Source organism: Saccopteryx bilineata, chromosome 2 (genome assembly GCF_036850765.1).
Source record: "Saccopteryx bilineata isolate mSacBil1 chromosome 2, mSacBil1_pri_phased_curated, whole genome shotgun sequence".
Classification (NCBI taxonomy): Eukaryota; Metazoa; Chordata; class Mammalia; order Chiroptera; family Emballonuridae; genus Saccopteryx; species Saccopteryx bilineata.
The window spans coordinates 51938754-51962061 of NC_089491.1; the positions used below are offsets into that span (position 1 = coordinate 51938754).

At 41.2% G+C, this 23308-nt stretch overlaps 1 protein-coding gene and 1 pseudogene across 2 annotated transcripts in view; both read right to left on the reverse strand.

The window, feature by feature from the left end:
- Positions 1-9662: 9662 nt before the first annotated feature.
- On the reverse strand, positions 9663-9814 carry LOC136327693 (U2 spliceosomal RNA; annotated as a pseudogene).
- Positions 9815-15688: 5874 nt separating this feature from the next.
- Positions 15689-23308, reverse strand: part of PCSK5 (proprotein convertase subtilisin/kexin type 5) — a 458607-nt gene continuing 450987 nt past the window's right edge. For both annotated transcript variants that reach the window (XM_066257063.1, XM_066257062.1), the window contains 2 exons: positions 22276-22462; positions 15689-19175 (listed from right to left, as the gene is read on the reverse strand). In XM_066257063.1, the coding sequence (XP_066113160.1) occupies positions 18769-19175; positions 22276-22462 (594 nt within the window). In that variant the 3' untranslated portion in view covers positions 15689-18768. The remainder of the gene's footprint in view (positions 19176-22275; positions 22463-23308) is intronic.

Sequence of the window (23308 nt, forward strand, 5' to 3'; positions counted from 1 at the left end):
AATAGATGATGAACACCCCCTCCTCTCCCTGTCCCTCGCCTTCATTTTCTCCGCCTCTCTCTCTGCCTTCCCTGCTCTCCTCTTTTCTCTCTAATGGAAACAGGTATGAGCAATGGATTAGGAATGAGGAAAATATGAACAAAGATATTATCTATAAAGAATCTGTAATTTTTCTTGGAACTAGATTTGAGGTGTCAGATTGCCTGCTCCTAGGATATCGGTCTTAGTAGAGTTTTTAAAATACCAATGCTGTAAACCAGTACTATTTCTCTGGGTTACCCAGAACAGTGAGGAGAGCTCAGGCACTGAGGGGTGGGTGGGAACAGGGTGGGTCCTGTACCAGTTAGGAGTCTTGAACACTCACTATTGATGTATGTAGTGGAACCTCATCATAGGAAGGGCTTAGGTTGTAAAGTCAGCAAGCGTGGCCAAAAGAGAAGTCAAAACTACCCATAAAAACTTACCTTTAAATTGCTAAAACCTAGGTTTTTTGAAGCTTAAACCTGAGATTTTATTCTTTTGTGTCTGTATTTTGGCTAAGGCCTCATTCTGGAGCAGTAGAGGCCTTAGTTGGTTTTGAATAGGCAGGGATAACTGAACAAATAGAAAACATTACTTTTCTCTTTTATACTCTTGTCCAGTAAGCCCATGTAGTTGCATTCTCTTAAGTTAAATACAAATAATATGCAATGCACTGTGTTGTCTTTTGTCTTTTCCATAGCAGACCTAAACCTCATATGTTACCATTTAGGTTGGGAATCGAATTGGTTGCAAGTAACAGAAATGGAATGGCCGATTTAAGCAGGAGAAGAATTTACTGGGAGAATCATGGGTAGCTCAGAGAATGGATGGGAGAACAGGAATCTGGGTGAGACAAGGGGACCTCTGAACAAAAGGGTCAGGATCCCAGCCTAAATCACACCAGAGAGCCAGTCATTGAAGACAATGCCACTGGTACTGAGCAAGAATGCTGCAAATTCCCACCAAATGCCACCTGAACCACATCCTCCACAAGGCTGGCTGCCCTGTTGCTTCAGAAAGTGATCTTTATATGACTAACATCTGATTGGCTAACCTTAAAACACCTGTTTAAGTGTTAGCTGCATGGGGAGTGGAAACCTGAGTACCTGGCTGGTTCAGCTTCTGTGCAGAGACATGCTTTTCATCAGGACTCATACAGTGGGACTCACAAACCCCTAAACATGAGGAGGTTCAGATAACAAGGCAGTTGGTCAAATAAGTTTGTAAATATAATATATATGTTTGCTCACTTATAGTTTGCATTGCATGTGGGGGACAGGCTGTAAGCAGGCAGGGTCGTTATAGCCTGAGGCTTAGTTTTAAGACTAAGCTTTCCCCCACACCCTTGACTGTTGCATGATGTGGGTGGTGCACTCTCATGAGGAATCCCATTATGCCTCAGATAAGTGACTTTGTATCAGAGACTTCCTTGTTTGTATATTGGATTAAAGGTTTTGATTTATATACTATAAAATGGGGCAGAGGAGCCCATGCTAGAGGAGAGCAGAGAAAGTCCATGTGGAGGAGAGGAGAAGCAGCCAAGATGGTGGAGTGCTGAAGGAGAAGCCAGTTTGCGCAAACAGAAGGAGTTGGGGAGCAGAGGTGAATAAGGCTGGTGAGGTACAAACCTTTGATTCTAGGAAACTTGGATAAGTCAGTGGTTTTGGGAGCCCTGAATGGAAAAGGAAGTGTTTTCCCACTGTGTGTATTTTTTGTCTGCCAGGTGCAAGCTAGGATTAAAGCTAATGGCCCACCAGTTCTTGGCTTTGTTGTTACATTACCGTCTGTCTGAATCAAATGTGAACCTGCACGGGCCAGGCGGCCGTGATGGTGGCCGTGGCTACTGGCTTTACAAAGGCAGTTAGAAAAAGACAATTATCTAGTACCATTATCCAACTCTGAAAGGAAATGATAATCTGAGTATGTGCTGTTTATCCACTCCTTCAGCCATTCAAAAAAGCAGTTCTTATACTGTTAAACTGTTCCAGAGACTGATAAAACCTTTATAATTTGAAGGAGAAAAAATATATACTCTACAGTATTTTCCTTTTTATTTTGATTTTCAGGAAGCTCAGGCCCAAGGTTCAAACCACAGTAGCTCTAATTATCACCTAAAACTGTAATTTTCAAAATGTTCTCAAAGATCCCCAAGGACCTCATGGAAGTGCCCTGGTGAAGGGCAAGCCAGGAACCCTGCCCTTCCCACCTGCTTACTTTAAGGCAGCTCTCTTAGCTTTTTATCTGTGGTTCTGCCAAAGACTGCATTTGATTAAGGGCCTCTATTGCTGAGTAATACTTAAACTTCTGTTTGAATTGATTAGGTCACATGCCTCCTGCTCCCTCAAGGTTCCCATTTTCTATTTCCCTGTAAATAGTTTCATTTTGTACACATAATAGCACCATAAGCGCTTTTCTGGAAGCAAGTGGATAGAAATCCTAAAAGAGTCATTCCCTCTAGGGCATTGAGAGGATTTCCTGCTCAGATCTAACTAAACAAATACCTGCTGCTGAGTCACTCATTGGAATTCTGGGTAAATTTCAGGGTCCCAGTAGGCCTCTCTGAACCTTTAAAATATTCTCTATAGCTGCCCAGGGAGTTGTTTTGCTTACAGATTTGCTGGTGTTTCAAATTTATTAAAGGTTCCCCATCCAGTACAGTATTTCTGTCAAATGTGTTTTTTCTTATTTTGTGTTTGGCACATGCAGGTTCGCATTTGATTTGGACAGACAGTAATGAAACAACGGAGCCAAGAACTGGTGGGCCATTAGCTTTAATCCTAGCTTGCACCCGGCAGACAAAAAATACACACAGTGGGAAAACACTTCCCTTTCCATTCAGGGCTCCCAAAGCCACTGACTTATCCGAGTTTCCTAGAATCAAAGGTTTCTAGCTCACTAACCTTATTCACTTCTGTTCCCCATCTCCTTCTGTCTGCACAAACTCTGCACAAACTGGCTTCTCCTTCAGCACTCCACCATCTTGGCTGCTTCTCCTCTCCTCCACATGGCCTTTCTCTGCTCTCCTCTAGCATGGGCTCCTCTGCCCCATTTTATAGTATATAAATCAAAACCTTTAATCTAATATACAAACAAGGAAGTCTCTGATACAAAGTCACTTCTCTGAGGCATAATTGGATTCCTCATGAGAGTGTACCACCCCACATCATGCAACAGTCAAGGGTGTGGGGAAAAGCTTAGTCTTAAAACTAAGCCTTAGGGTATAACAACCCTACCTGCTTACAGCCTGTCCCCCACACCCAATGCAAACTATAAGTGAGCAAACATATATATATTATATTTACAAACTTATTTGACCAACACTCTTGAACTCAACAAATGCTAATACTAATATTTTTAGGTTTCCCCCATATTTCAAAACTAGGATTTTCACCTGGCCCTTTACCTGACCAGCAAGAGCTGTTCTCTACTGTTTGCTATAGATTTAATTTGAATACTTTTTTGAAGTTAAAGGAGGTGGAAGACTGTGTTATCTTGGATTCTGTCCTTATTGAACATTTGTTTTGTTTTCAGTCTTATAAAGGGATGGATAATATGAAATTATCTATTACTGCAACAGCTTAATTACATTGAGGATATCATGTTCTTTGTAAGAACACAGTTTTAAAGTCAAGCACAGATAACTAGGTGCACATTGAATATTCAAAAGAACAGTAAGTTCCCCAAAGTCACTAGAGAATCACCCCAAAATGTAGGTGATTACATTCTATTTCATCCACTGATTAGTGGTAAGTTTGAGAGTTTGTAGCAACATGAGCTTCAATGTTCTTTTATTTATGTCACTTGTTTGTTTGTTTGTTTTTTAATAAATTTTTATTAATGGTAATGGGATGACATTAATAAATCAGGGTACATATATTCAAAGAAAACATGTCTAGGTTATTTTGTCATTAAATTATGTTGCGTACCCCTTGCCCAAAGTCAGATTGTCCTCCGCCACCCTCTATCTAGTTCTCTGTGCCCCTCCCCCTCCCCCTCCCCCTAACTCTCTCCCTCCCTCCCTCCCATGTCCTCCCTCCCCCCACCCCTGGTAACCACCACACTCTTGTCCATGTCTCTTAGTCTCATTTTTATGTTCCACCAATGTATGGAATCATGTAGTTCTTGTTTTTTTCTGATTTACTTATTTCACTCCTTATAATGTTATCAAGATCCCACCATTTTGCTGTAAATGATCTGATGTCATCATTTCTTATGGCTGAGTAGTATTCCATAGTGTATATGTGCCACATCTTCTTTATCCAGTCTTCTATTGAAGGGCTTTTTGGTTGTTTCCATGTCTTGGCCACTGTGAACAGTGCTGCAATGAACATGGGGCTACATGTGTCTTCACGTATCAATGTTTCTGAGGTTTTGGGGTATATACCCAGTAGAGGGATTGCTGGGTCATAAGGTAGTTCTATTTGCAGTTTTTTGAGGAACCACCATACTTTCCTCCATAATGGTTGTACTACTTTACAGTCCCACCAACAGTGAATGAGGGTTCCTTTTTCTCCACAGCCTCTCCAACATTTGCTATTACCCGTCTTGTTGTTAATAGCTAATCTAACAGGGGTGAGGTGGTATCTCATTGTAGTTTTGATTTGCATTTCTCTAATAACTAATGAAGCTGAGCATCTTTTCATATATCTGTTGGCCATTTGTATCTCTTCCTGGGAGAAGTGTCTGTTCATGTCCTCTTCCCATTTTTTAATGGGATTGTTTGTTTGTTTGTTGTTGAGTTTTATGAGTTCTTTGTAAATTTTGGATATTAGGCCCTTATCTGAGCTGTTGTTTGAAAATATCATTTCCCATTTAGTTGGCTGTCTGTTTATTTTGTTATCAGTTTCTCTTGCTGAGCAAAAACTTTTTATTCTGATGTAGTCCCATTCATTTATCCTTGCCTTCACTTCTCTTGCCATTGGAGTCAAGTTCATAAAATGTTCTTTAAAACCCAGGTCCATGATTTTAGTACCTATGTCTTCTTCTATGTACTTTATTGTTTCAGGTCTTATATTTAGGTCTTTGATCCATTTTGAATTAATTTTAGTACACGGGGACAGGCTATAGTCGAGTTTCATTCTTTTGCATGTGGTTTTCCAGTTTTCCCAACACCATTTGTTGAAGAGGCTTTCTTTTCTCCATTGTATGTTATTGGCCCCTTTATCAAAGATTATTTGACCAGATGTTATTGTTATGACACTTCAGGTGAAGAAACAAAGTCAGAGATAAGCTCAGTGACTCAAACTGCGTAGGTAGAAAATTTCAGAGCTTAGTGTGGGACCCAGGTCTTCAACCAGTTTCAATTTGGTCACAGTCTTGGTAGACTCAGGCTTAGCTGCCTGGTCTTGTTGAAGTTGTGTCCCTGGGACTGTGGGAGCTGGGGATGGTGGAGGGGTAGGCGACAGTGTTTCCTAAGCCCACCAGTTAGCAGCTTTTGTAGGACAGTGTAGCTCACCCTTTGCTTGGCTCTTGTTTCTACTGGTTGGAGTGTTTCAGGCCCAAGAAAAGAGTTAGCAAAGTTCGAGATTAAACTTTTAGCAGAGGCATCAAAAAGACAGAAAGTTCGCAAACATAATCCTTAATCAACTTGACAACTGTGGATGAGAACAAGGTCTCTGACTCTGGAGCAACTGGGACATGACAAGCATGCGGCACACAGACTGGACCAGAAGAGTCAGCTAATATCCAGGGCGAGTGCCCAGGCTTAAGCCCTAAGTCCCTGGCAAGCTCCTTGGGCTACTTGTTATTTTATTCACACCCCCTCCCTCTTTCCCTTGTAGAGTTCTATCATACACAGACTCCACAGAAAAGGTATGTTCCCTAGTAATCTGCAAAATTTGATTATAGCAGACTCCAAGCCTTTGCTCATTTTCTTCACGGGTGAAACCTTTGCAAAAAATGATGCTAAATCCCCCATCTTCCAATATTAGCTCCTAAAAAATCCAGGTCATGCAAGAGACTGTGAAACCTGTTCTGCCCATCTCCCCCCTCCTGCTGATAAGAGGAGTGGGGCTGAAGTGGGGGGAGAGGGAGAATTCCTATGGAGATGAATATCTGTGTTTTATCCTCTTCAAGGGTATCCATCGGAGCTTGTGTCCACCAGGAGGAGGGATATAATTGTATGAGGGGCTGTGGCTAGATTGGCTATTGGCAACAGAACACTGGAGAGAAGTTGGCACTTTCACTCAGTGGAGGGGGAAAGGGAAGGAGGCAAAGACGTGTGCTTTCCTGGACCAGATATGCAGATGTGGCTGGAGCCGTATGTACCCAAAGTGACAGCCTGGAATGGTGAAGTGTGCCCCAGAAGAGGGGCAGAGGAAGAATTTCCAGAAACCTAGGGCCTCAAGAGCCTAAAGGAGGCTTTGGGTGCACCACAAATACTGCAATTGAATTGCCCCAGAAGGAAAAGTTCAGATTTGCTACTTTAAGCTCAGCAAGCTCAAGGTCACCCATGTAGGGCTTTTCCCCCAATCCAAGGCTTTTAAAACTGTGTTATAAATCAAATCAGTGCATTGTGCTCAGCTTAAAGACAGTAAATTAGAACATGATAAAGATAAGTAATATGGATAAGTATTGTTTCCTGAAACTTGCTTCAGGTTATAAATAGGTGTAGGTGTATATTTTACTTTTTTTTTTTTTGTATTTTTCCTAAGTTAGAAGCGGGAGACAGACTCCCACCTGTGCCTGACCGGGATCCACCCAGCATGCCCCCCAGGGGGCGATGCTCTGCCCATCTCCCAATGGAAGAGAGAGAGAAGGAGAGAGAGAAGGGTGGAGAAAGCAGATGGGCGCTTCTGTGTGCCCTGACCGGGAGTTGAATCCAGGACTTCCACACGCCAGGCTGACGCTCCAACACTGGGTCAACTGGCCAGGGCCTATACTTTTTTATTGTGGATCACAGTCAAAAACCATTTGAGGCCTGGCACGATGGCTCAGAGGAGAAAGTGTTGCCCTGGTGTGCGGAGGGCGTGGGTTTGTGCCCGGTCAGGGCACATTGAAGAAGTAAGCAATGAGTGCACAACTAAATGGATCAACTAAGTGGAGCAACGAGTTGATGCTTCTCTCTCTCTCTCTCTCTCCCTACCCCTCACTTGCCCCCCAATCAATGGAAAAAATTTTTTTAAAAAGTTTGAAAGCCTCTCTTTTTATTTACTCTCCTTTCGTTTGGTTCTGGAGGGATTAGTCAACTGAACTCTGAGAGTTTAAAAACAAGACCTCTGAGCCAGTTTCTATACCAGTTATTTTGTTTCTCTGTGGTTTAGTGTCTTATCCTTGAAATACGGGTAACAGTAGCGCCTACTTATAGGGGTTTTATGACGATTAAAAGGATTAAACAAATTGATCCATGCAAAGTGCTTTTCACAGTACCTGAAAAACTAAGTACTCAATAAATGCTAATTACAGAATTGTAATGGTGTTCCCCTGGCCAAAGATAGCATTGAAACTTGCCACCATCTTGAAAGGACATAGCAAACTGTTCCCAAAGTTATACAGGGTGGGGCAAAAGTGGTGGGTTGCTTGGAAAATAATACACTAATTGATAAGTTATAATACAAGAATAAACTCCGTTTTGCATACTTAGAACTGTAAACTTACTTTGTCCCCACCCTGTATGCAGAGTCCAGTTTTATGCATCTGTAGACAGCGATTTCTGTGAGCAAATAGGCATTTCACAGTATTTATGTAACAGCATTGTGTTCTAGCACTTTGCTACATGCTGGAGGTACCATGTGGAATCAGATGATGTCCCTGATGTTGAGAAACCGTGTCTCCCAGAGAAATTCCAATTTATTTGACTCTATCTTCATCACCCCCATGTGGTGCCTGGTATATTTTAGGTCTTCAGGGAGTATGTGTTGAATGCCCCTCTATGGAAGGAATCGTGATCTCGCTTTACATCATCCAGGGGCAGTGAATGAGGGAGCATCTTGCCCATTCATTTGTTCTGGTACAATCAAGATGAGGAGGAAAGAATGCATAGTAGACCTTTCTGCAAATGCCAACGTTTTGTAAAAGTCTACGTTTGAGAAAAGATGAATTTGTTCTTGGAGACATCCTTTGGTGTCCATTTCAAAGTGTTTATTGAAAGAAAATTTCAGGAAAAGAATGAGAAAGGAAACAAATGGTGCCAAATGACAGAGAAGAACCTCACAGATTCCTTCTGTCTTTGCTGCTCAGAGCAGCTGGCAAGCTAGCAGGAAAAAAAAAAAAAAAAGCAGGGGATGTGGCGTGGCCTCCTGAATCATTCATGTGGTCTCTCTCCTTCCCCCTTTCCAACATTCCTTATCCGTCAGCTATGCAAACAGGGCTCTGATGTCACTACCTGAGGAAGGTCAGGCTGGGTGAGTACGGCCAGCCCTTCTTCCTGCCCACTCCCACCCACTAGAGGATGGCAAAGATTTCTAAGTATGAAATTAAGAAATTAAAGGGTGGTATGCTTTTTGTTTTGTTTTTAGCCTAGAGAAAGTGGAAACCAGGAAGATTAAACAAAACAAAAAAAAGACTGATTTGGAACAATGTAAATTCCTCCCCATCTACTGCCTTGGAAGGAGTATGGAGCTGCAGGTGGGTGAGGTCTGGTGTCAGAATGTGTGTGTATGTATCTTTTTTTATTTTTTACGGAATCGGTATCCTTTAAATGTTTACTTTATTGATTTTTAGAAAGAGGAAGGAAGAAAGCAGGAAAAGGAACATCTGTTTCTGTATGTGCCCTGACCAGGGATCAAACCAGCAACCTCTATGCCTGGAGATGATGCTCTAACCAACTGAGCTATCCCACCAGGGCTTTTTATGGAATTCTTCTGAGTTTATTTGAGCCAAACTGATGACAGTGCTAGGAAGCAAAATCTCAAATGCTCTTGTGACTTGACTTTTTTTTTTTTATTTAGTGAGAGGAGGGGAGGCAGATAGACTGCCACATGCTCCTGACGGGAATCCACCTGGCAAACCCACTAGGGGTGATGCTCTGCCTATCTGGGGTCCTTGCTTCATTGTAACTGGAGCCATTTTTTAGCACCTGAGGTAGAGGCCCTGGAGCCATCCTCAGCACCCGGGGCCAACTCGCCCAATTGAGCCATGGCTGCAGGAGGGGAGAAGAGAGATAGAGATAGAGTGAGTGGAAGAGAGAGAGAGAAGCTAGCAGGGAATGGGTGAAGAAGTAGATGGGTGCTTCTCCTGTGTGCCCAGACCAGGAATTGAACCTGGGACATCCACATTCCAGGCCAATGCTCTACCACTGAGCAAACTGGCGAGGGCCTCATATATGTCTTTTTTAAAAGGGCCAAGAATTACCTTTTAAAATGGCCAACAGTAAGAGTTTACACATCAGTTGTTCTGCAGTTTACAAGCTTACAATACACAAGGCACAGCCATATACATGATCTCAAGTGACTTGGCCAGTGTCACATAGAGCTAAGATGGAAGATATTTTGCATTTGAAGATCAGCTCTTTTTGAATTATTCTTTAGGTCTTAAAAATAAATTCTTCCTCTTCCATATCAAACCATCTTTCTTAATATTTTCCTTCTATCTGTATGTTTTATAGATCTTAAAAAGCTCATCATCCCTTTTCCCCAAAGCTGCCACTTTTGGTATCTAAGTTCTTTGATCCCCCTTGAGGGTGGAGGTAGATACAGTAGCTGATGCATTTTGCAAGCCTCATAGTGCTGTGACCACATTAAAGTCACGGTCAGCTTCACGGGTGTGCCCTCTGAGCAATTGCACAGGTCCTGATGCTTTAAACTGATAAGAACAGATACTACACTTGATCTTAGCCAAAAGGCCGAGAAGCAATGGTCCTGATGCTTTAGAAGGGCCTCAGACTTAGTTCAATGTTGTGCTGCTGTCATTTTCTAATTATTTTCTTCTTTTTATTAAGCGAGAGGTGGGGGGCGGGGCTGAGACAGACTCCCACTTGTGCTCTGACCCGAGATCCACCCTGCGCTCCGACCAGTCTGCTGCTCCATTGCTTGGCAACTGAGCTATTTTGGTGCCTGAGGCAAGGCCATGGAGCCATCCTCAGAGCTCTCAGCTAACTTTGCTTGAACCATTCAAGCCATGACTGCGGGATGGGAAAGGAGGGGGGTGGAGGAGAGAAGATGGTCGTTTCTCCTGTGTGCCCTGCCCAGAAACCAAACTTGGGACTTCTACATGCCAGGCCGACGCTCTATGTTGAGCCAACTGGCCAGGGCCCATTTTCAAATTCTTAATTTTTATATTGGGTAGGTACCACATATTATGTACTCACCTCTGTTGGACTCAATTAGTTTTCTAAAAACTGCATCCCAATGGTTGACCTGAGAATATTGTTTGATTTCTCCCAGTTTCCACAGTGTAAGTGGTATGCCTGCCTAGAATGAACTACGGATGAATAGGGAAATAACATTGATGTAGCTCCTTACAGTTTGCAACAGACATTTTCTGCATAATCTCCTTTAATCCTCACAAGCAAATGTCAGGTGGCTAGCTTATTTAAGGCCATCAGAAATCTACCCACAGAGGATGAAACTGATCTCTTTAAAAGTGAAAATCAACAGAAACACAAGACAGCAATTATCCAGATGTACAGTTGTACTGCCAAGGAAGTTACAAAGGCAATAAAGGACTCAGCATGGAATATGCCCAAAGGGATCATGGGAATAAAAAATTCAAAAATCAAACCTTGGCAGAGAGAGAGACAGAGACTGCTCTTGGCGCATCCTGGAGCCTCTGTCACAAAGATCCTTCATGATCTGTCACAGCCCAGGGACGAGAAAACTCCTTTGGTAAGGATTCTATCTACCTAGTCACTTTTTTTTTTCTTTTTTCTTTTTTTTCAGAAAGGCAGGGAGAGAGAGACAGGAACATTGAGCTCTTCTTGTATGTGCCCTGATCGGGGAATCGAACTGGCAACTCTGCGATCTGGGACAATGCTCCACCAACCTAGCTATCTGGCCAGGGCTTAATTTTTGTTGATTTTTAGAAAGATAGAGAAACGAGAGGGAGAAAGGAAGCATTTGTTGTTCCACTCAGTTGTTTTTTTAAATTTTTTGATTGCTTCCCATGTGAACCTGACCAGGGATTGAACCCATAGCCTTGTTGTTTCAGGACGACACTCTTAACTGACTGAGCTAACGGGCTGGGGCCATAGTCACTTCTTGATTAGCAATTTGATTCAGTGTTTGTGTTCTTTTGTTCCAGGAACAGATTGGTACTGAAAACACTGCTCAAGTCACCTTTATTAGCTTGGTGGCCAGAGACCTGGAATCTGGGACTCAGACTAAATAGCACCTTTTGACAACCCCGCAGCACTCAGACTGTGGGTTTTACTTGCTCCCACCTAGTTGTCTTGACTTTCTGATCTCCTGCCCCTGCCTGCCCCATTTGCACAGGTCTGGTTCTAATCTGACGTCTGAAGATCAGGCCACTGTTGCTCCTGCATGCACGGGCTCACTGGGTGTGAGTGGAGGAGCGTGATGAGCTACGACCTTGTCCGTGGGAGTGGAAGGAGGCGGTGGAGGATGCCCGTGTGAGTATTTCCTCCCACGGTCCTGACAGACCTCCTTTCCCAGCTGTTCTCAGGCCACTTGCAAGTCCTGTATTGTAAGGGTTTGCCTACACGGACTCAAAGTAGAAGTGACCTAAAGAAAGACTGGACTGCTGTCCTCCTCCCTTCTCCAGTGTTCTCAGCACACTCCTAAGATTACCTATGGCTTTGTAGCCAAACTCGGACATTTGAGTTTTTTAAGACTTGGGGAGATAGGAGGGATTTCTCATAGAAGCCTGAATTCTCTTTGACAATCAAGGTATAAATAGGATTTCTATTAAGAAACTATTCTTGGCCCTGGCTGGGAAGCTCAGGTGGTTAGAAGGTCATCCTGATATGCTGAGTCTGTTCAATCTCTGGTCAGTGCACATACAAGAATCAACCAATGACGGCATGAATAAGTGAAACAACAAAATTGATGTTTATCTGTCTTTTTCTCTCAAAATCAATAAAAAATATAAAATAAAGAAACTATTCTACTAGGGTGGAACTATGGTTGATTTTTAAAGAATGAAAGCTGTGGGGAGGTAAATAGTTTTCATTAAAGATCAAGCATTTAGCCAATGTGTTCATTGAATGTATGGGCCTTTAACCAAAACTTAGATCACTTCAGTGAAGATTGAATTTAATTTTTTCCTGCTTTTGCAGCAAATCACTGTTTGGGTTTCCGAAAGAACAAGTGCTTGTTTCTCTATCTGCTGAGAAATCACCTAAGAAAATCCAGTTAATCTGGTTACTTAAAACCACTTGTTTGAGTGCCTTTGCTTTGCCTTGAAGAAGAAAGCCTTGTGAACAAGCACTGAGTGGGTGTGGCTTTGGTTTCAGATTATGTGTATAGAGCAAGTTGTCTACTTTTTTCTCCCTCATGTAATCTTCACAAATCCTTTCACAACAACAGGTTTATGGAAAGGAGACTATTAAGGAGATTTCATGGCTACTAAAATGATATGGGAGGGGGTTGGGGGGAGTTAGTACTTACAGAACCCCTTCTGTACACTGGGCCCATTGCATATGTATGTCATTTATTCTTCATGGCAACCTCTGCAGGGCTGGAGTTCAAGTTCCCCACACATAGTAGAGAATCAGAGAAGTACAGAAACTTGGCCAAGAAAGAGTCAGAGCTGGAATTCCATTCTAGAAATCTTTAACCCCTAAACTCATGCTATTTCTATTATGCCAAACCATCTTTATACCAACGAATACAGGAATGGTGAATATAATCAAAGAGTCCTCGACCGAGATTTTGAAAAATGAAAGAGCTTCATACATAGGACTAGTTTATGAATGGATGGAATGAGATGTACTGAAACTCAACTGAGGGCATATTTGGTCAAGCTAGTGCTGAGCCAATGTCTTTTTGACATTTGTGGGAAGTTCCCACGTTTTAAGCTCATCAGTGCCTTGAGAAACAAGACCACAAGGAAGAAATAAGGGGAGAAGGGAAGGTCGGGTCCACCAAAGTTACTATCTCCTTGCTCTGTTTATCTGGCCTCTACTAATGTCAGGGACCTAAGTTTGCCTGAGGACCAAGACCCTATATTGCATGTAGTTGAAAATGACCTGTGATTTCAAGTTCAGGTGAAAAGTGCTTGCCATTGTACAGACCACAGGGGTAGTCGAGATAGAGACTTGCCCACTCCTACTGAGCTCTGCAGATCCTTTTATTCTCCTAAACACTTCCCTCAACATTTTCCCCAAAATAGCATAGATGCAAGATAGGCTTTTTCTAACAGTCTCTGTGTTCTAATGGTTTTATTGTTTTCTTTTCCTGAATTACTGCTTTGCCTGCATTCTCCCTCACTTCATGGTTATTTGTACAGATGTCTGGTTTTCTGCCTCAATATTGAACTCTCTGGGGGAAGACAATGTTGTTTATCTTTGCTTTCCACAGTTTAGCTCGCATAATCCACATAGATTTTTAATTTCAGAAATATACTTGAAATGATGGTGTACATAAACTTATTCTGAAACGTAACCATTATAGCATATTTTCTATAGTCTTTATAAACTTACTTTTAAAGTGTTGTGAAATAGTTTTAAGTCATAAACAAAAATGAATTTTTTTTTTCGTGAACACTTTGGTTCTACTTATATTTTCCAGCAAAAAATTGGTGAACTCAAACAGAACAAATATTGAAAAGACTCGACGACACCTTTTGCTAAATTGATTTCCAGAAGAGTTTTGTTGGCTATGGTGGGCAGAATCTTAACATAACCTATCGAGATTTCTCACTTTGATCTCCCAGACTATGAACATGATGAGATATCATGCCTACAATTGTGTTGCATTATAGCCGAGGAGAGATTCGGGCCTCATGTCATCGCGTGAGCATTTTAAAAGCAGAGTTGTCTCCAGCTAGTGTAGCAAGAGAGAACGTCGGGAAGATTCTGGGCATGAAAAGGATTCAATACATGAGGGTCAGCTTTAAAGGGGGGGAGAGGGGACATTCATAAGACAGAGAGTGGCTTCCTGGAGCTGAGAAGTGACCCCTGACCCACAGCCTGGAAAAAAGCAGGGACCTCAATCTTATAGACACAAGAAACTGAATTCTGCCAGCACCCTGAGTACTGTGGAAGAAAACAATTCCTCAGAGCTCCCAGGTAAGCTAGCTTGGCTGACACCTTGATTTTGACCCTACAAAATCCTAAGCAGAGAGCCCAGCCAAGCCTATCTGGACTTCTGACCTATAAACTATGAGATAATAAATGGATGTTGTTGGGTGACGGAGGACGATCTCTCTTTGGGTGATAGGTATGCAACAGAACTCAATGACAAGATAACCTGGAAATGTTTTCTTTGAATATATGTACCCTGATTTATTGATGTCACCCCATTAAAATAAAAATTTATTTATAAAAAAATAAATAAATGGATGTTGTTTTAAGCTATTAAATTTGTGGCAGGTTGTTATGCAGTAATAGGAAATGAATATATTGGCTTACTCTATACCAAGTAATACATGAAATTGTCCATGATGCTATAAATAGCAATGAATTGAACTCGAGAATTGTGTGCTATATTAAGTCTTTGCTAAGATATTGTGGATTAAATTTGTTTTTGATTGCTGATGGAAATGAGCAAAAAACAATTTTGCGGCCTTCTGATAGCATTGGAGTGGGGAATTAATGGGAAAAAAGAAAATTCTGGGTGAGAGATTTGATATTGAAAGAAAACAATTACAGAAAAAAAAGATTCTATCTAAAAAATTGGTGTGTTGAATCTGCTTTGTCCCAGCTTATGAAAGCCAATGTTACGTTTTTTAGTAATTTTGCATGATAGTTGTTAGATACAGCTACTATTAAAAATTAAATTAAAAAACTTTCATTTAAAGAAGTTATATTAAAAACTCAAGTAACAAATATCCAAAACCCATCACCCCCTAGTTATTTTAAATTTCATTATTAGCTATCTTCTTGAGGATATTTATACCAAATGCATTTGTATGGTAGAAAAACTATATACTATTTCACTTCTTGCCAACTCCACATTAAGTGACATCACAGTTGAAGCTTGAAATTGGCAATCATGATAGTATTATACTATGGTAACAGTCGATGTCTTTCTGAGCCAATGAGACAATACAGAAGTATTTCTTTGTCTTGGATCAGAGCTAAGGCCTTTTTCATGTTGGACATGGACCCAAGAGGGTATAAAGTCTGGTGAACCTGCAGCCATCCTGCCAGTGTGAGGAGTGACCTCCAGTGAGAATGGAGCCAACATAACAAAGGATAGATGTGAAAGATGATGCATGATTGTACTAGTGCATAAAAAGTGCTCAGAAATGTCTATTAATACATCCCCATAGAATTATCTGGTCTTAATTTTGTTTCCAATTTTAAAATTATGTTCTATGAACTGAAACCTTACAAGCTTTTGCCTAGCCTCTTGGTGTATTTCCAGTCTACAAAGGTGTTCTTAATATTTCCAAGATGTTTGCAAAACAGAAAAACCAAAAAGTAACTTTGTTTTCCGACCACAAATGTACCTATTTAGACAATTGTTAGCACAGTATTCAACAGAAGTCTGAGAATAATGTGGCGTGAATAAGAATAAATAAGAAAAGATGTCAAACTTAACTAATACCCAGCATGAACCTTCTTTTCAGGCTCACATAGAGTAACAACAACACAACTTTTCTTAGTATTCAAGGTCATCTCAACCTCATTTAATCCTTAACTCTGTAACATAAACACCTATTTTTCCTGTAAAACAATTTCCAGGTTACACAAAGAAATGTCAAACTCAGTCTATCAGAGCTTTGGAATTATCAGGAGAGATAAAAACATAGTATAAACAAAATTACTTTTTTTATAGGCTACACTTTGTAATTACACAGCAAGAAGTGAGAAATTCTTCCATTGATATAACGGCTATCTTACATGTATTTTTATTTTATCTGTAAGAATTATAAGGGAACAAACGGGGCTTCAAAATTTTAAAGAGGTGATTTAAAATGATCAAAATTTTTAGAAGCATATCATATCTGTGTGTGATACACATGGTCTCTTAAGATGTCTTAAAGATTTTCAAAAAAAATTTAAAAGTATAGGGTTTTATGATATGTAAAAATTATCTTAAATCCAAATTTTAGTGTCCATAAATAGAGCTTCATTGGAGCACAGCCCACCCACTGTTATGGATTGGCTTCATTCACACCATAATGGCAGAGTGGAGTAGCTGTGCAAAGCCTAAAGTGTTTACTATCTGGCCCTTTCCAGAGAAAGTGTGCCAATCTATATTTAACAGCTTTCCCCTAAAGAAACACCGATGTCTTCAATAAACTGAAGACTTCTTCATAGAGATTTCTTGTGTTCATGACATATCATGTTTAAAGAAACAATTACAGAAAATGCACAAATCTAGTCAAGATAATGCAGATGCCATATCATAAAATAAATTAATAGGCATGCCTTTATTAGATTTAGGATGTTTCTTTTTCCATTTTATGCCAGTGCAGTATAATTATTAAGAACATTTGCACCTGACCAGGTGGTGGTGCAGTGGACGGAATGTTGGCCTGGGATGTTGAGGACTCAGGTTCAAAACCCTGAGGTTGCAGGCTTGAGCGTGGGCTCACCAGCTTGAGCTCAGGGTTGCTGGCTTGGGCATGGTTTCATAGACATGACCCCATAGTCACTGGCTTGAACTCAAAGGTTGCTGGCTTGAGCAAGGGGTCACTGGCTCGGCTATAGCTCCCCAGTCAAGGCACATATGAGAAAGCAGTCAATGAACAACTAAGGTGCTGCAATGAAGAATTGATGCTTCTCATCTCTCTCCCTTCCTGTCTGTCTGCCCCTCCCTCTCTCTCTGTCTCTAAAAGAAAGAAAACATTTGCTATAGGGTATTCTTTTTCCTTGAATTTTGATTAGCTTTCGGTGACTTTGGGTGAGTTACTTAACCTCTCATAAGCCTCATTTTTTCTATAAAAACAGAGTTATAATGTTATTAGCCTCATGAAGTTATGGTGGTATTAAGTGGGGTGATTTTTTTTTAAATGATATTTTAGCCATGTTAGGTTACCCATGAGCTGTGAGGTGGGGTGATTTTTTATTTTATTTTATTTATTTATTTATTTATTTATTTATTTATTTATTTTTTACAGAGACAGAGAGTGAGTCAGAGAGAGGGATAGACAGGGACAGACAGACAGGAACAGAGAGCGATGAGAAGCATCAATCATTAGTTTTTCATTGAGCGTTGCAACACCTTAGTTGTTCATTGATTGCTTCCTCATATGTGCCTTGACCATGGGCCTTCAGCAGACTGAGTAACCCCTTGATGGACCCAGCGACCTTGGGTTCAAGCTGGTAGGCTTTTGCTCAAACCAGATGAGCTCGCGCTCAAGCTGGCGACCTCGGAGTCTTGAACTTGGGTCCTCGGCATCCCAGTCCGATGCTCTATGCACTGTGCCACCGCCTGGTCAGGCAGGTGATTTTTTTAAAAGTTATTTAGCATGGTACCCGTTAGTAGATGTGCAATAATTTTTTTTTATAATTATCACCATCATCTGAAAATATCACTTTCTGGTTGTTTGTTCATGGTACTACCTATAATTTCTGCTTTGACAAGGAAAAACTTCTCAGGTGCATGAATTCAAGCATGTATTTGACAGGAAAGTAGAAAACAGGAGGCCTACAATATCTAGAAACAAAAATCACAGGGACAAAGAGTGTTGGTAGGCTGGTCAGCAGCTGGATTAAGCTTGTGAGTGAAAGTTGGGATTTTCCATGTGAGATTGCATTCCAACTTTTTCTATGGAGAGTCCACAGTCTTTTGACAAGCTAATGATGAAAGTAGTTTAAGTCTCTTTTTAGAGTGGATGAAGTTTTTGTCATTTTATCCATTTTAAGTTAAGTTAGCACAGCCGTTTTCATTTTGTTGATGTCTTAGCTGATGTTTCCAACCAGAAACACTCTTAGAAAATCATGAGGGTGTAATGTTGCCATTCTTGGAATGTGAGTGACTGCCTTTCTACTGGGTTTGCTGCTGTCCCCTGCCTGAGCTTGCTTTGCCCTGAGAACCATGAGGACTCTGGACTAGTGCAGAGAAACCAGAGCCCTGCAAACACATGATTCCTCAGCTGTGATGCTGCTTCCTTCTTCTTTCCTCATCTCTGAATAGGTCCTGACTAGCCTCAGCAGAGATGGTCTCTTTTGCTCATCAGGGGCAGTCTGGAGTCAACTGTTAAATGGCATGAGGAGGAGAACCTTCTTTAGCTGCCCTTGCAGAACAAATCTCTGCCTAGAGAGAGCTATCAGGAGGAAAATTCCCTAAGACAAAGAACTCTTTCAGCTTCTCACACCTTAAAATCATTTACAGAAACATCAGAATTCCAGAAGGTAATAGGTATCTCCACAGCACAGCCACGAGACAGATTTTCTACAGGTTTGTTTCCTTTTTTGGAAAAAAAAAATCACATAAAACAATTTAAACAAATAGCACTTGTTTTTACTTCCTGTGTTTTGTGTCTTGACATACTGTTTTGAGGGAAATCCCTCCAGATTTTATTTTTGTTCCTCAATTATGGTCAAACCATTCCGGTTTATTGGGTTTAGCCACCTAAAGGAAGAATAAAATATTTCAGCATTCTGACATAATCTAGTTGGAATCTTGGTGAAGAAGACAAACACAGACACCCACATGTCAACCTGGTGTGTGAAGATAAAACCCAAAACTGTAATGCCCACACGCATGCCTGTGAGTGGGGTGGGGTGGTCTCTGTCTACTGGTAGGAGTAGCTCTCATCATCGTATTCTAGCTCATCTTCATCATCATCATCTAGCAGCCCATACTTAAATTTCCGGTAGACAGTGCCATCTTGGCCCATGTAGACTATGTCATCATCATCATCTTCATCATAGTCGCGGTCCCTGTACTCAATCACCTGATCCTCCTCAAAGTTGGTTCTCTCGCGATAGTTGCTCTTATAGGAGGAGTAAGACTTGCTAGGATCAGCCAGCTTTTCATAGCCTCCCTTCTCTGCTGGTTGGGCTTGGCGCCGCGATTTCCTCCAGATGACCACAGCTGCCCCCAGCAGGAGCACCAGCATAATGACGGAGGTGATGAGCAAGGCCGTCTTGGAACGCTCAGGGGCAGATCCAATCTCACTTGCTCGAAGGATGCACTCATCTGTTGGAAGATGACTCCAAAGGAAGAGGGGAGAAAGAAAGAATGAGAGAGAAAAGATGGAATGGAGAAAATTAGTTTCTGAGGTTAAAAACTTCACCCTTATGTTTTAAATCTAAAATGGTCTGATTTTCTTAAAGGGCACACCACTCTGCAGAAATGCAGTGTGTACTGCACAGGAGTTCCAGTTTATGTCAGATGATGCCATCGAACCCTTCTAGAATGAAGGTCAGTTTGAGATCCAAAGGGAGCCTCTGCATCTCCATACTTCATGGGTCAGTTGCCAGATGTCCAACCTCCCCAATCGGTTCTTCTATTTCTCTCCTGAGAAATATATTCCATCTTAGGCCTTGATTCACTTAATGCTAAATAAATAACTGACTTTTGCTAAGATTGTGCTCTCTCCCCAGCTAGTCTCAAACCTGGTCCCACATGATTCAAAGACAAGAGCAGATTGTTTATAAAACCATTGACTCTAATTTCTGTGTGAGGCCTTAATATACTTAGTTCAATCTGTTGCTTGACAGTTGAGAAAACTGAGGCCCACAGAGAGAAAGTGAATTTTCACATTGTCAGAGCCAAGAGCGAGCATGTGGAGCAATCAATTCAAACCCAGAAATTCTAATTTCATGATACAGTCTGGAGATGTTAGGATAAAACACACTGACAAATGTTTTTGACTTCTTGGCATTCTGTGACCCTTATCTGGTAGGGAGAGAAGTACTGCCTTGAAATTTCTTCTATCATAATTAAGATTTCTGAAGTTGAGAGCTCTGCCCCCTGTCATTCATCAGCCTCCATTTTGATGCCTTAATTGAGAATGTGGAGTAACCAAAACTGTCACAGAAGGAAAGATGAAACCATAACTTCAGCAATGAGTTCATTTTTCTTACTTTTCACTCATTTATTCAGGTGGTGTGATTTGAGCACATTACTTAATTCTTTTTCTCTTCCTTAACCCACCAAATGAGAGTAAGAAAAAAAGTATAAAAGGACTAGAGAAAAAAACCCCCAAAACACTAGCAGACTATGTTGTCTGTATAAGCTGAAAGACACATTGTTTTCCATAAATATCAATATTTTCTGAATTACCTGAGTCTGCCTTCAGAATTCTTTTATGAGGAATTCTAGGTACATTGGACATACTAGCTGAATGATATGATACTGCCACCAATTATTTTTAAGGGCACTTGTTTTTGCTTATTAGAGATTGGCTGATTACATCTGATTCATCACCACCCTCTCTCTTTCTGCTAGTGATAAGCAAGTCGTCTATTTCATTGTAACTCTCATTCTCATGGGACTTTGTCCATTAAGCAGAGTTTCTTCTTCTAAAGTAACAGCACTATCATTATGACTTTCATTAGCGATACAGCACAGAATTTGTCCCTGGAGGAAATATTAAAGGACCAGAGAGATGGATAAGCAATCGGTGTGTGGTACTTGGAGGTAAATGCTGCCTGAGGCAGGAGAATCAATAAAGGATCTTTGGAGATTGGTTCAATTACTAGGGCACCATATGCAATCATGTCTTACTGTTCTACAGTTTTAGCTCTGCAGAGTGAAGTTGGCCTCTGTGATCTGGTTTCTTTGAAGGAGCAAGTGTCTCAGTAAAGAATGAGTAGGTAATCAAGAATGTTTAGACTTTTTGCAGAGCTGCCCTAGGTAGATCTTTGAGAGCCACAGAAAGCCCAGGAAAGCTGACTAGTTTTAAATAGGGAAAAGGCTTACAGAAACTCTACTCCCAACATGCACATACTTCTGGTTTCATTTAAAGCCATTGATGTAATTAAGGTTATTATTCTTAGCTGACACAGCACAGATATTAGGCAATCAGACCCTGAATGTGGATGTATATGAGGAGCTGGGGAAATCAGCTGCTTGTGGGGGTGGGAAAGCTGAAAGAAGGAAATTATTAGTTTTGGGAAAGATGCTACTTAGAACTTTAAAAAAAAGGCTGATTAGCCCAGGCCAGGTGGCTCAGTGGATAAAGCATTGTCCTGGCATACCGAGGTCACAGGTTTGACCTCTGGTTAGGGCACTTATGAGCAATAAAGACAGATTAAAAATAGAAATTAGAAATGTCTAGTAGCAATTATGGATCTGAGGTTTACTTCATTTAGAAATGGACATGCTCCCATAAATAGGGTATCTGGTTTTGGCAGGTTATGATACATCTGAACCCCAAGAAAATGACCTGCTTCTGGACTAGAGAATATCTTTTAATAATTTATTTATTTATTTAGATTTTATTCATTTTAGAGAGAGGAGACAGAGAGAGAGAGAGAAAGGGGGAGGAGCAGGAAGTATCAACTCCCATATGTGCTTTGACCAGGCAAGCCCGGGGCTTTGAACCGGCAACCTCGGCATTCCAGATTGATGCTTTTACCCACTGCACCACCACAGGTCAGGCCTATGTTTTATTTTTAAAAAGAAATCACTCCATTTGAAATCTTTCTAAGCTTGTAGCCAATGAGAACCAAATACCCATACAGATGGAGTTGGGGGTGGAAGACATTTGAGGGACTGGGAGTTGGTTAAAAGATTTGTTTCTTCTTAACCTTCAATGAAAGTAATTTCTAAGATGCCCTGGGTCTCTAATGGAACACCTAGATTTAGGCTTACTTTCGCAGAATGGCTCTTCAAGATAATATTGGCATCAGCTTTCTTGATAGTTTATTCTTTCTGATTTTTCTCAGAAGAGAAGAATAAAAACAATACATTTATAAAGATAAATCTCTAGACCTCCTTGAGCTCTAATGTTGGAGGCAGCACAGTAGTGGAAAGAATAAAGGCTTTGCAGTCCAAAGGACCCATATTCTTAACACTGGTGTGGATGAGCTTCTTAATATTGGTGTGGACTTGGGCATGCTAGTCAAACCCTTGAGTCTCAGTCTCCTCATCTGTGTAACGGGACTAATAATATCTACTAATACGAGATGATGGACAGAAAATTTCAACTATGGTAGGCACATAGCAGGCACTCAGTAAAAAGGGAGCCATATTGATTCTCCAGAACTTTCTATCTTTCTCTCCCTCCTCCTCCTATCAGCTTCCTGAGGATATGCCCTTTGTCTGTGGGCTGCCCTTCCTCTCCCCTCACCTGTGCTCTCCTGGCAGTCACAGCAGTCCTGGGCGGGGGTGGCCTCAGAGGCATTGCAACAGTGTAGGCAGCGGCCGTCCTCCAAGAGCAGCATCAGGCTGGCGGGGCACACGGTACAGTTCTTAGCACCGGGTCCTTTGCATTCTACACAGCTCTCATGGCAGTTTTCACAGTTAAATTTCTCCCCCTAGTAAAAAACAATCAGGAAATTTCTTCTGAGGTGGGAGTGTTAACAAGACCCTGGAGTGTCCAGATGGAAGCTCTATCTTATCTCGATATGGAAGGGAGACATAAGGGGACAGCAAAAAGGTGGACTGTCTGGGTAAAAGACAGAACCATCTCTCTGCACTTGGATGCAGTCACTGCTGGGCCTTTCCCTCTGAGATCTGCTGGTAGCAATAGTGAGAGAACAGGCTTTAAGAATAGCTCAGGTTACAAATTGATAGCTCATGGTCAAGAACAAGTTTTGTTTGTCCCATACTAGATTGATCTTCAAAGTTTAAAACTTTTTATTTTATTCACTGCCCACATTTCAAAGTTGGGGTATTTCACATGTAAATTCATCATTTCCACGTGGCAGTGTCACCCCTGTAGATGATAATCTCCTATTGGATAATGTGCTCTCTTATTTGATATAGTCTCTAGCACTTGCTCTGATGTCATTCACACATATGTGAAACATCAAATTCCACTTTTTGTCAAGTTTGCACTGGGGTTTTCTTTGACCAAGCACCGTGACTCATTACCTGCTTGGCTTTTGTCCTAGAATAACCTAAGTTGTGATTGTAACACTAAAGCAGTTGGATCTCAATGGGAAGGGAACTGAGAGACGAGGAGAAAGTGGCTTCCCTCCTTACAAGTTGCCCTTCTCTGGTGCTGGAAGTGTAAGTGAGGGAAGATCCTTCTCTATTTTACTTTTTCACTTTGGAAAGATGGTACAAAGAAAAAAAAAAGAATGGACCTTGTCTTTGTTGAGCACCTTGGCATGTTTTGGGTGCTTTCTCAGCCATTATTACCTCATCAAATCCTGAAT